At 52.7% G+C, this 13961-nt stretch overlaps 1 protein-coding gene across 5 annotated transcripts in view; it reads right to left on the bottom strand.

The window, feature by feature from the left end:
- The window catches only part of AKNA (AT-hook transcription factor), a 51468-nt gene that overhangs the window by 18492 nt on the left and 19015 nt on the right, over positions 1–13961 (bottom strand). For 4 of the 5 annotated variants that reach the window (XM_037059123.1, XM_037059122.1, XM_037059124.1 and 1 more), the window contains exons 4-9: positions 12450–12524; positions 7007–7163; positions 6161–6315; positions 3597–3656; positions 1278–1405; positions 633–840 (exon numbers count right to left, since the gene is read on the bottom strand). In XM_037059123.1, the coding sequence (XP_036915018.1) occupies positions 633–840; positions 1278–1405; positions 3597–3656; positions 6161–6315; positions 7007–7163; positions 12450–12524 (783 nt within the window). The remainder of the gene's footprint in view (positions 1–632; positions 841–1277; positions 1406–3596; positions 3657–6160; positions 6316–7006; positions 7164–12449; positions 12525–13961) is intronic. The other variant, XM_037059125.1, reaches the window with a different exon arrangement.

Below are 13961 nucleotides of genomic sequence, written 5' to 3' on the forward strand. Positions count from 1 at the left end.
CTGCTAAACATCTTCCAAGTCCATGTTCACCTCTCTGTCTGCCCTGCCGCCTCCCTGTCTCTGACTGGCCTGCCTGCATATCCTCTTACATCACGTCCTGTTGAAAAACGTAGCCATTAAAGACCAGATGCTTGATGTGTCCCACCAGCCCTGGCCCCCACCTGCCTCTCCAGCCACATCTTTCAGGCAGCCGCCCCTTCAGTTTCATACTTTAGCCACAGGCCCTTTGCACAGGCTGTTTTCCCCGCTGGAAATTCTTCTGTGCCTGGTAATTCCTATTCACTCTCAGATCTCATTTAAACATTATTTCCTCAGGGAAAGTTTATCTGACCCCCCAAGTTCATTTATGTTACCCTGTAATCTATTCTCATAAAACCCTAGAATTCTCCTTCATAGCACTGATCAAAATTATAATTAAATAACTGTATAATTAGTTCAATGAGACAGAAAACTCCATGAGGGTAGAAGCCACCCTTGTTTTTGTTTGTTTCCCAGTGAATCCCTTCCATGTGTCTCATGGTCTTCGCACATGGTACATACTTCATAAGTACGTAGTAAAGAAGTTAATTAGTGAAGAAATAAAGGAAGGAAGGCAGGAAGGAACAAACCAACACGATGGGGCAAAGAGGTACCTCTGGGCAGAGGGTCTGGCTGGCCGGCGTGTGGGCTTGTCTTGAGGGAGAGGACAGGCACGTTGGCCTGTGGGGGAAGGGCGTGGCTGGGGGGCTGTCCAGAGGTGAGTCTGACCCTGCTTGCTCAGGCTCCTGCTGATTCTGTTCCATGTAGTCCTTCAACTCATCCAGGCGAATTCCCAGCTGGAATATCTCCGCCTCCAGTTCCCTGGGATTGGAAACAGCAGCACTGGGAACTGGGGGTGGCAGCCACATCGGCATGTCTGGGAGATGGGCTTCCAAGCAGACCCCAGAGAATGCCCACGGAAGGTCTACTCCACCGAGATCAACAGAACTCTGCCCAAGTCCCCCTCTGGTACCGATGGGCTATGGGACCTGGAGTAAATCCCTTTCCCCCTCTGGCCTCAGTTTCCTCATTTTCCAATGAGGGGTTTCAACTCTTATCTCCAAGGTCATTTCTCATTTTGGTGAGTCCAGAAGGACACAAATCTCAGCCTTCAGTATTCACCCATTTGCATATGTGGCTAATCAGCACAGGACTTCTCCCTGCTCCCCTAGTGTATAAATTATGAGGGTGAAGTGCACCCCCGCTGGTGACTGAGTGGGCCCTATCCCTCCTCCCTGGCCTCCCTCCCTAGCAAGTACCTGCCAGGATCAAACTTCTCAGGCGTCCCCTCGGAGCCAGTGGGCTGCTGGGCCAGGTGCTGCTCCCTGCAGGCCTTCAGGTATTCTCCCTCCAGGGCCGAGTGGGCAGCCTTCAGCCTCTGGAAGCCCTGAAACCACACCAGGCGAGGAAGAGCTGAGTGCCCAGCCCCTGTGCGTTCCATCGCTGTAGACATAGGGGCCAAGACAGTCCATGGAAGCGTCATGGCACTCAGCCTGGGCCTGTGGAGGCCTCGGGGCCTCTGAGTCCCTGGGAGGCTGGGGCTGGGGCCCTCTGCAGACCGCCTGCCCTGGTCCAGCTCTCTGACGTCAGACTGGCAGGACACAGAGTCTTGGTACCAGCTCCGGGGAGCACCAGTCCTTCCTGGGTAGAATGACGAGAGCCCCAATGTTCTGTGACAGTTGTAGTGTCAAATATGCCATCACTGTATCCCCATAAGGACCTAGTACCAGAGACCGTGGGTCTTCACTTATTTTTTAGCCTTACCCAAGGCTATGTTTACTGATTTGAGAGAAAGAGAAAAGGAGAGAGAGAGAGAGAGACATCGATTGACTGCCTACTGTACACGCCCTGACCGGGAACTGAACCTGCAACCTTTTGGTGTACAGGACAACGCTCCAACCAACTGAGACACCCAGTCAGGATGGTCTTCATTCTTAATTTGCAGCACTGTGGGTTCTGGAACTTTAGTGACTCTTTCCCAAATCCTTAGACTGTCATGACGGATGATGTTATCACCATCACACTACTGACAGAGATAAGGAACATTACTGAGCACTGGGGCTCCGGGCTAAAGCACTTCACGTTACTCCTTTGGCCTTCAACATAACCCTAATAAGCTGGGTATATTATCATCTTCTTTTGAAGAGGAGGTAACAGGCACAAAGTTGGTGATAGTCACACAGTGAGTGAGCGAGTTATAGAGCAGAATTTGAACCTAGCCCGCTGGCCCCAGAGCTCTTGGACCTAACAACGATACTTGGCCCGCACAGTAAATGTGATAATAGCTAACACGTGGCTAAAACTACAGGAGATGGGATCATTATCCCTGGCTTTGTATCATCCCATCCCACTCACTCTATGCTGACGAAAGACTGAGGCCAAGAACAACCTAGTGTCTAGTCCCCATAGTCCCCAGTCAAGCGCAATCTTCCAACAGCTCCCAACCTCCCTGTCTACGAAGGAATTAAGATAGAGGGGAAGAAAATGAATGGTTTTCCCTCGTAAGGTCCTTGATCGGCCACTCAAAGTGATACAATACATATCACAGATTTGTGAATGGAAAATGAACGTGGCAATTACACACGGCAAATACTTGCACCATAATTTTTTCTGCAAACCAGGTGCACTGCATCTGTCCCGCTGGGCCGTCTCCCTCCCCACCCTGTTCTGCGCCTCGAGCAACAACAGGGCTCCCCAACCGCTGGCTTCCCATGGGGTCTGTCCAGTGGGAGGCACCCGTGAGAGGTCACAGGGCAAGAGGAGAGAGACCTGGGGAGGGATGCCTCTGAGCAGGTGCTAGTTGCTGGGTGTCCCTGTGCCCTGTCAGGCCCCCGATGCTGCCATACGCCTGCTAACTGGCCCTTCGCTGACCTCACACTCCCAGCTTTGAGTGCTCCATCTGCTCCTTTGGGAGCAAAAAAACTGATGCGACCCCTGGCTGATGCAGCAGAAACTAAATTTTACACAGGACGAGAGTTACCTAGAAATACCAAAGTCTGAAAGGAAGTAAGCCAATAATGGTTAGATCAGGGGTCTTCCCCATGATGACTTGCCACCCCTCCTACAATTTCCAATTTTTTGGCAATTACTATCAAACTAAAGAAAATAAAAAAGGAAAGGCCTCTTTCTGGTCACTGAGAGCAGGGTAATTGGTGGGAAGCTATGCAGGGCAGTGACGATGACCCTGAACTTGGGAATCAGACAGACCTGGGCCCAGGCTCTGCTGCCTATTAGCTGCGTGGCCAAAAAGTCACCTCTCTGGGATTCAGTTCCATCCCAGTTAAACTGAGGTGATGACTGTAACTGCCTTGCTGGGTTGTCATGATAAAATGAAATCATGTACTCAGAAAGCTTGCCACGATGCCTGGCGTACCATCATGGCTTAGTAAGTGGTAACCACTGTGATATAATGATCATTATCATTGGAAAGCTAAGCAGAGGCTGTTTCTTCTAAAAGGAGACACTGTGTCTGGGATTCTCTGGCCTGTCTTGCAGCAAGTGAGGCTTGGGAGACTCTGTGATGGGAGACAGAGAAGTCATTTGGCAGCTCTAAGAGCTTCTGCTGAAGTGGGCGGTACCTTGAGTTGATCCTGGGGCGTCAGCCGTCCTGCCTGCAACAGGCCCGCAAAGGACTCCACCTGGACATTGGGAAGAGAAGGAAATGTGCCCCATTAACCGGGACCCTGGGAAATGAGTCCTATGGACTGCCGCACTCACCCACATTCACGCTTTGGCCTAGGGAGCTGGGCCTTGCCTCAGGAAGTGGGTTTTCTGCCAAGCGTAGAGAGGCGCGTGCCAGAAACTGACTTCATCATTGACCTCAGCCATGGACAGCCTTGGGAAAATTAAAGGGGAACCTCCAGGAATTTATCAGCAGCAAAGCCCACTCATTCAGGTGCATGAAGAACTCTAAGGCAGGATATTCACTGCAGCACGGTGGGGGTGGGGTGGGTGTCAGAGGAACAGTTTAAATGCCCATCTGTGGAATAGTATGCAGACAGCAAGAAGAGAAAGGCACGTGTATATGTTCTGATGTATAAATGCCTCCAAGACCTATTTTTAAGCATTAAAAGTAGGGGAGTAAAAAAGGTACAGGACAGTGTTTCTAGAATGCTACCATCTGTATAAAATACATGGAGAATAAAAAGGAAAAATATAAATACAATTGCTTTTATACAATGAACTGTCTCTAGAAAGATGCAAGAAACCGAAACATTAACTGTTTCTGGGGAGAACCGGGTGGCAGAAGGACAGGGATGTCCCTCGAACGTTGAACAAAGTGAATTTATTGCCGGCCTGGAAAGAAACACTCAAACTGGGGACATAAAAAAGCCAAGGTACTGTACAGTTATGTGGCCATGTCTATAAATGTATGTGCGGGTGTTGCACGTTTTTGCACGGAACAGAAGGGTAGGGTGGGAGGAAAGACTTTCCCTGAATACACCTGTGCACTATGGGAGGGTCTTTGACATGGACATCTACTACTTTTACAAGAACTATTTTTAAATATAATAGGCAAAAGGCAAAAGATGATTTGGGGATCATTCCTGGTAAAGCTCTATTAAAATCAGTATTGAAAAGTAACATAGAAATTTATATAATTATATGGTCCACATAACATGAAATAAGAATGTAAGGGAGGCTCACATCTAATTTCAAATTTTCTAGCAATCATATGAAAAGAGTAGAAAAAGGTGAGTTAAATTGAATATATTTTATAAATCTCAAATTTTATTTCGACATGTAATCCATGTAAGAAAATGATCCGTGAGGTATTTTACATTCTTTTTGTTTCGTGGAGTCCTTGAAATCCAGCATGTGGTTTCCACGTACAGAGCCCCTCGGGCTGGACTGGTCAATAGCCACGTGATCAGCGGCTCCTGTACGAGACCGTCCAACTCTGGCTCACTAGGGGTCAGCTGGTGCCCCAGCTCCTGCTCGGTGTGATGCCCCCGGCTTTACTTCTCTTTACAACGCAGACAGGGAGAAATACATTTATAGAATGGCGTCTCTCCAGTGACGCCATTCTCCAGAATGGTGGTGTTGTTGGTGCTGTTACAACAGGGATGAGCCTGGAACATTACACCAAGTGAAAGAAGCCAGACACCAAAGGATGACTGTTACACAAAATGTCCAGGACAGGCAAACCCCTGAGGCAGAAAGTGGATGCGCAGCCGCCAGGGGGATGGAGGAAGGGGAGTGGGGAGTGACTGCTTAGTAGACAAGGAGTTTCTTATTGGATGATGGAAATGTTCTGAAGTTGATTGTGGTGCTGGTGCATGACTGTGACTGTGTAAAAATGACCAAACCATTGGTTTTAAATGAGTGAATTGTACTTCAAGAAAGAAAGCTGTTCCCCAAAAAAGAAAGGAAGAAAAGACAAGACAAGACAAGACAAGACAAGACAAGACAAGACAAGAAAAGAAAAGAAAAGAAAAGAAAAGAAAAAAGAAAAGAAAAATGTGGGTATTTGTCTGAAGGAACTCGTTTTCGGAACATGGCGTTGTATGTAATTACTCCATTTCCCTTTTTGCATTGACAACTAGGAAGCTCAAAGCCAAACACGAATCTGGTAGTGTTCAGGGTCTAACAGAATACTTTGTTTACTCACTTCACCCTAAGTTCATTTTATTATTTTTCTACCCGTACTTCCTTTCTGCCCCATGTTGCTCACTTCCGTTTGTGTGATGTGGTTATAATGCATGTTTTTTCTAAGCCACTTTTAGAATAAGACCAAATGTGGAGTTATAAACAGACTAACAAAACAATCCACCATTATTTAGACTGTTCAATGAAAATATAAAGGCCCTTTGAGAGGTGACTGAGAGTTGGCTTCCCTAACGAAATGAACTAAGAAAGTGGGCTGATTTATCCTGAAGGGGAAAGGTCGAGTGGAGGTCCCATTACCCTTCCAGAATCCTGAGAGCTGAGAGTGTGCCCCGGGGGTAAAACCAGAACTTTTCGAGCACAGTAGTTTGATGAAGGGCAGTGCAACGAAGGGACTTAAACCTAGCACTGGGGGACAAGGAGGAGCCTGGAACCAGGGGAGAGGCTCATGTTTTTGACACGACCGAGTTAGCAGGCAGAGGTTCTGTTTTCTCCATGTGACTCATGCCCCCTGGAAAGCTGGGGTTCCACTCACCTTGGCCAGGAACCGACTAGCCTGAGACGCCAGCATCTGGGGCCTCTCTGCTGAGGCCTGGTCCTGAGTGACGCCTGGGTTCTCTGGATGCCACCCTGGGGTGGGTGCACTGAAGGGCTCAGAGGGGCTCGGGTCTCCTTGAGCTGACGACCACCCTGGAATATGCAACCATTGAACACTGGAGCCAAGAAGCGCTTCCTGGGGCTGAGGGACGGATGCCGCACCTCAAAACCATTGTCTCCATCATCAAGTTACAGCCCAATGATCTCACGATCACGCCTCCCTCAGGCAGGCCCACAGGAGTGTGCTGGGCAGCGCTGTCCCCAGCCGCAGGAGAGACTAGGGTCTGGACCTGCCCGGAACCACAGAGCGGGCGGGAGCCCAGTCAGGCCTCGGCCCTCCCAGTCAATAGTGTGGGCTCACACTTAGAAAGAGGCGAGTTCCAGTCCCAGCCCTCCCCCATGTAGTGGTGGGGCCTTCAGCCTGTGCTCACCTCTCCGGGCCTTGGTCTCTAACTGCCCAGGGGCAACATCAGCTTGCACCCAGCCATGGGGATTAACTGGGACCATGTGTGGCAAGGCTGGGCACAGGGCCTGGCCCCCATATGGGCTCTACAGTGACAATGCTCTTTGCCATGCAACTCATCCAAGATCACCCAGTTGCCAAGTAGCAGAGGCGTCCCCCAGGCTGCTGTGGCTTGAAGTGGGACACTTTTGACCTGTTCAAGTCAAAAGGCCCAGAAAGGGGCCTCACATCTCTCTCTCCCCTGGCCTGAAGCCAGTGCCAGCCCAGGGCAGACTCACAGAGCAAAGGGGCCCTCCCCCATGTCTCCAGTCACAGACTCACCTGATGCCTCGGAGGCCTGCAGGGCCTCAGTGGGCCCTGGCCACCGCTGCACAGAATGGGGCTGTGGGATGGTGAAGGACAAGACCTTGGTCCCCTGGGGCACCATCCCTGTGCAGATGCTGTGGCTGGGCTGGGGCGGGTCCGAATAGAGGTTCACCTGTCGGGGAGAGAGGCACAGGGAGAGCCAAGTCAGGGCTGGGGCAACCCCCCCAAAAGACCTTACCTTCATTCACACTGCCACTCAGGCACTCAACAAACATGCCTGTAATAACAAACGTCACCTTTTGTGGGGCCCTTGGGTGGGGAAACCAAAGCCTGGGCCAAGGGCTGACATTTCATTCTCTTTCTCTCTTTTTTAAAGATTTTATTTATTTATTTTTAGAGAGAGGAAGGGAGGGAAAAAGAGAGGAAGAGAAACATCAATGTGCAGTTGCCTCTCATGCACCTCCTACTGGAGACCTGGCCCGCAACCCAGGAACGTGCCCTAGACTAGGAATCCAACCAGCAACCCTTTGGTTCACAAGACGGCACTCAATCCACTGAGTCACACCAGCCAGGGCTCATTCTCTGTTTATGGAAGCCCCCGAAGGGAGGCAGGGCAGGGACCATCATTCCCATTTTACAGGAGAGAAAACTGAGACTCAGAGGGGTTAAGTCACTAACTCAAAACTCCCTGCTGATAAACCCATGGGCTGGGATTATAACCTGGCTTTTATCCCAAAGTCTGTGGTTTTTCATGTTACTAATTTAAAAATAATATACATTACAATAACATAGTATAACCATAATAATATTATAGTCAATCTATTTAACAATATATCGTTATAATAATATAACACTCATTAATAAAAACTCTCTAATAATAATATCATACTGCTAATACCAGCCATGACGGCTGTTGGAGTGAATGAGTAAACCAACAAGTCAATGAGCGACTGTCTCAGTGGCAGCCGACCACTGTCCTCAAAGACGCATTTGACATGGTAAGCAGCCCGGTGTGCGAGAGGTGTCTGGGGTCAGGCGGCCAAGGACACGCAGACTCAGAGGAGGCCCACGTGCCACCCGGTGGTTCAGAGCAGGGTCGGCAACCCACGGTCTGCTTCATGAGCGAGGCTGCAGTGAGCACAGGCGTGCCCGTTCGTTTAGGTGTCGTGTACAGTTGCTTTCCCGCTACAGCTGCAGCGCTGAGAGTTGTTCCTATGGAGACTGTGTGGTCCACAAAGACAAAAATATTTCCTATCCGGCCTTTGGCAGAGAAAAGTTTGCTGACCCCGAGCTCAGCATGGGAGCTCTGCAGAGCCTGGATTCCTTCCACCTGCGAGTCCTAGGGCAGCTGACTTAACCAGCCTCCCTGTGCACAGCGAGGGCTCAGTAAACAGCAGCCTCACATTCACCGCCACCATCATCACCGCGGTCACCTTCGTGATCACCATCACTGCCGTCATCACTGCAAACCCCACCACTATCATCACTGCCTTCATCCCTGTCATCGTGGCCACTGATCACCCTCCTTCTCCACCCCGACCTGCTGCAGGCAGGTCCCTGGAAAAGCTACTCCCCTAAGGTGCCTCAGCACTCCCTGCTCCTCAAGGTGTCAGGCAGCTTATCGCACTGCCTGGCGCTTCCCGAAGGCCAGGAGAGGGCACTTCAGGGTGGGCCTGGTGGAGGGGGCGCCTTGGCCCCCAGGCAGGCAGCCTCTTCCTGCTTAAGCTGCTCTTCACGTCCTGGCTGTGGCAGGACAATCTGCTTCAAAGTGAGGGACAATGGTCCTGCATTGCTTGGGCATGCTCCGCCGTCCCCCCCAGTCCCACACCCCCTACGCTGCCTCCAGCTGCCTCCTCCTCTTTCAGGCCCAGCCTCTGATGAGAACAAAGCTGGATTTTAATAATCCCCTCGACCATCTGCTCAGTCCCAACTATGGGGCCCTGCCCACCAGCACCCCTCTCCTCCCAGGGTGACCCAAATCTGGGGGAAGGCCAGCCCTCTGTGTCACTCCCTGTCCCACCTGTCCCTCCCCTGGCCTCAGACCTGCCCACAGGAACAAGCAGCTTTTGGGTGAGGCCCCGTTGTTTTAGGGGCCAGAAGAGCCTGAAGCAGAGGGGCCATAGGCTTGTGGGGGTGCCCTGGGTTGGGGAGCTGAAGGCGGCTGCCGGCAGCTACTGAGCTCTCTCCCAGAGCACAGCTGGGGCCCACCCTGGGGCTCCAGGGTGTCCCATGGCACCCCCAGAAGCTGGACTAGCTCCCTCAGTGGGGTTGTCAGTGAGTGGTGAATCAGTGAGTGTGGGGAAACATTGGGTTAAATAACTGACTGTACTCTGCACAGATGGGTTTCTCACTGCCTTTAAAATGCTAATGGGCTTTATGAATGGGGTGAGGAGGGGGAAGGAGTGGAGAGAAAAGGAACTGTTTCCCAACTCCTCTGAATATAGAAACCTCTCCCTTGCCCCCCAGCCCTACCACATCCCACCTCCACCAGGGGCTTCTGGACCAACTAGTAGCTGTCCGAACATACACTTTTAGGAAAGCTAGATTTGTTATCCTGAGATTCTTTCTGGGGTACTTTCTGGTCTCCTTGGCCTCCCAGATGCCCCAGACACTTAGAGGCAGCTGAGATGGGGGACAGAGGCTGTAGGGAGGTGGCACCAGGGTGCGGAATGTGTGAGATCACTGTAAACTCTAGCCCTTTGCTGGTGTGGGGAACAAAGCCAGGCGGTGACTCCTGACAGCCCTGGCCCCTGGCCCCACCCAGTCTGGACCAGGGATGCTCCCAGGCCAGGTCATGGGACTTCCTGGTCAGCCTCCCCAGCTGCAGAACCCAGAGCCTGGTTCTGCTAGACGGTGTGGTGTTAGCAGTGGGCTTTGGGGCTGGACCCCATGGCTCATACCCCAGCTCTGGCCCCTACTTATTGAGTGATCGTGGGCAAATTACTGACCCTCCTGTGTCTCATGGTAAACTCCTTAGGGCAGTGGTCAGTAAACATCACTTATCACTATTCTTATTCTCACTGTGACACCATCACCCTGCCTGGCCCCTACACGTCTGCTGCGCAGGGTCTGTTGTTGCGCTTGCCCAGAATGGAGAACAGCACCCATTGTGGAATCAGGCAGACCTAGGTGAACACCCCAACTTGTGATCCATTGCCAGCTGTGGGATGTAGAGCAAACCACGCCACCTGACTGAGCCTCAGTTTCCTCTTGCAAAGAGGATGAAACGAGGTAACCCTGGCAGTGCACTTGGCCTTGGCCTGGCACCTTTTCACTGTTCAGCAAAGGCTAGTCTCCTTTCCCTGGGCCCCCACTGTTGCTCTCTATCCTGGATGCCCAGGGCAACATCCCTAGCCTGGCTCCCTCCCTAGGGGACTCTGAGCAGAGTGAGGGGTTCCGCAGTTGGGGAGAGGGGGAGCTCACTCCAGCCAACTCAGCCTGGAGGAGCAGGAACACACCCACCTCCCTGACAAGGGCTCTGAGCAGAAAGCCCCACCAGCATCTCCCAGGGGCTCAAGCCCCACCAGTATCTCCCAGACTCAAGCCCACAAGGTTGAGTCTGCAGAGGCCTGGACAGAGTGAGAGGCCTGGCTGGAAGCCCTAGGCCCCATGGGACTGGCCATTCCCCCTCCACCTGGACTCTGTGTACTCAGCACATTGGCACGGTGAGACCTGCCCCACCACTCCCCTGGGGGCTGTGAGACTAGGGCTCCAGGAGCACACTGTCCCGCTTCTAGAAGGGTCCAGCTAATCTGTGCCCACCCTTCTCTTGAGGAGAGCCCACAGGCCAAGGAGGCCTTTCCCCAGGAAGTGGAAGTGGGAGCAGGTGAGCTACCGCCAGACCACTCCCAGCCTCTCCCACCCTCGCTCCTGATGGGGTCTCGGTCACCTGCTAGGCCCAGGTGACCACATAGTGGGAGACCCCAGTCCCCACTGGGTTAGGGGAGTGCCCATGAGAGGAGTCACATGGCTGTCCTCCGACCGTGTCCACCCCTGCCCATGCCTGCACTGCGCCTGACACACAGACACCCAGTCAGCACCTTCCTAGTAACGCTATTAATAACAGTAATAGTCCCTATCTCTAAGGAAGAACTTGCAGGGGCCAGGTCCGTGCTCTCCCTATACAGACTCATTTCCTTCACGAGTGAAGGAGGAAAGGGAGGGAGGGAGGGAGGAGATGCTTCGAGCCTCTGCTCCTGACCGTGACCTCTGGCAGCCTCTGTCCCTCCTGGGGTCCCAATTCTCCCATCTGCGAGACAGGGAGCTGTGGACTTGGACCTGATGACCAGTTCCTTTTCCCCAGGACCTTCTAAGGGTCTGCAGTCACGAGAAGGTGGTTTCCCGGGGGAGGAGGCCTCACCCAGCCCCTCTGCTGCCTCCTGGCACCTCCGTCCCTTCCACCCCTGGATCTGGCTCAGCGGTCCAGAGCTGCAAGCAGGCTTAAGACACTGGGCCGAGCCCACTGGCTCCCAGGAGGAAGGGCTGATCAACTCCCCTTAACAGATGTGTCCAAGGAGGCTGGGGTGGGCAGGGCCCTGCCTGTGTGTGAGGCTGGTGTGGGGACGCAGAGCACTGCTCCTACGACAGGGCCCCTTCCTCACCTTGACTGCCTCTTCAGAGAGGCACTGTGGCGGGGGAGGGGTCCTGGGGCCATGTGGGGGGCCCACGAGGGGAGGCCAGGGAGAGGGAGGGTCTACCTCTCTGCACCTCAACTCCCACCCCTTCCTCCGCTGCTACTTGATGGGGCAAGAGAGGAGAGGGGGAGGGCAGGAAACCACAGGGGCTGCCACAGGTCTCACTTCCTGCCTCACACCAGAAAAGGGGAAGGTCTCACAGCTTCCTCCCAAGTTGGGGTGGGGGCTGGGCAGGATGGCGGCCAGCTCCGTTTGGGTGGGTGGATTTCTCCCTCCACGCTCCCCTGCCACACGCTTGGCACTCACTCAGCATTCAGTCAGGGCATGAGGGGAGAGGCTATGGTCAACGGTGGGGAAGAAGAAACACGAAGTTATGATCCCAGAAGGATCAGGTGGAGGAAACAAACACCCATTGGTCGGGGGTGGGGGTGGGCTAAGAAGAAATTCTGTGCTTCCTCCTTGAGGCTCAGAGAGCCCAAGTAACTGCCTTAAGGTCACACAGCTGACCTGTAATGGATTTAGGAATCAAGCCCAGGTGATCTTAACCTAGACCTCACCTAGGAGACAGCTTCTGGTGGCCTCCCTAGGATTCTAGGATTCAAGGACATCCAAGGTCATCAACAATAAAGGCCGCTGAGCCTGAAGACTACTGGCCAAGGTCATGGAATGAGTGACCTTGTGGTACAACAAGGAAGCCCTGGGTTCCACTCCCCCTACAAGGCAGGTGCCAGGAGGCAAGAGGCAATGGCTCCCTCGTTGACTTTGAAAAAGTGACATCTGCAGGGAGGCAGGGCCCACGCCTCCGGCCCACCCCAGCCAGGTACCTTGGCCCCCAGGCGCAGCTGGTCGATGGTGTTCTCAGCCTCGGCGTACTTGGTGAGGAGCTTGTGGTAGTCCTCCTGCAGGAAAGAGACAGCAGGGTGGTCACCGGCCCCGGCTCCTTGCTGTGAGGCCCCTCACAGGGAACCTACCCCACAGAAGGGCCTCCTGGGTCCCTCAAAGTGAAAAACCTCCAGGGTTGGGACCTGAGAGACCCTTTCAGGCTCATGTGTAATGCAGACCCCTGTGGCCAAATTCTGGAGTGTCCAAGGCAGCGGGACAACTCACCCACCAGCCCTTCCACCGTCCCCGGCAACGAGTCAGGGGGCAGGGCCTCAGGACTGCTCCACTGCCACACGTGACCCCATTGCAGAGGACCACAACTCGTGTCCAGATTCCCTGCCCGTCTGTGGGCTCTGGGCATGAGGCCCTCGTCCGTCTTCCCCGCCGCCCCATTTGCTGCTTAAGTAGTATGTGCTTCTCAAGTGCACTTTGATGGATGGATGGCCCCCTTGGTAGAAAAATAGAAGACTCAAAAATGACAGTTGCATGGACCCAGAGCCACTACCGACCCTAAACAAAACTGAAGGACTTCATCGAAATGGAGGAAAGCGAAAACAAATGTCACCAGTTACCTCTGAAGGAAGCAAGGGAAGTGACGCGTAGTTCTGATAATCAGCAACAAGGACAGAATCGAGCATCTCTCCTGTCTTTCCCATGTGAACTAGACCTTGGTGACCAAATACTGGACGAGGGGAAAGTTTTACCTTACAGAAAATTCCCATCGAATGAACGCAGAAGAAATGACAGCATGAAGATACTACCATTTGTCACCCTGAATGTAGGACTGGACCAAGGAAGTGGCCACCAGCGGCCACTCACATCACAGTTGAGGTCAGCAGGCGTCCTCTGCCTCCTGAGGGGGCCGCCCAGGATGTGCTGTTGCCCCAAACCCCCTAACACCCTGCCTGTGTGGTGTCTGTGGTCTGGAGGGCAAATACTCGGGTGATGACAACCCGAAAAACCCTCCAGCCCTAAACTGACAACATGCGGGGCAAAGGGGCTCAGGACGAGACATTGTGAGCATGTGCAGGACAGAACTGGGTCCTTAACAAATACATTACAAGGAAGACATAAATTTGAAAAGGAGAGAAAAAGAAAAAAAGGGAGGGGCTCAAAAGACACAATGGCCAAGTTGTACGAGCTGTGTTTGGATCTGAATTCGAACCCACTAAGACAAACAAGCCAGTTACGAGACACATGGGGAGATCTGAACGCTGGCTGGATAGTAGCTACTATTAAGGAATTGGTGCCAATCTGGGGTAGGATAACGGTTGTGTGGTTATGTTCAAGGCAGAATTCTTATCTTTCTATGTGTACACTAAAATGCTTCTGAATCAAATGATCTGATGCTTGAAATGTACTTCAAAATACTCCAGCAGGGTGGGCGGGGCAAGGGGTGAGCCATGAATGGAAGCTGGGTGATGGAGGTGGGGGGCTCATTATACTGTTTTGTC

This window comes from Sturnira hondurensis, unplaced genomic scaffold (genome assembly GCF_014824575.4).
Source record: "Sturnira hondurensis isolate 20B ecotype Veracruz unplaced genomic scaffold, ASM1482457v3 Scaffold0010448, whole genome shotgun sequence".
NCBI classification, from domain to species: Eukaryota; Metazoa; Chordata; class Mammalia; order Chiroptera; family Phyllostomidae; genus Sturnira; species Sturnira hondurensis.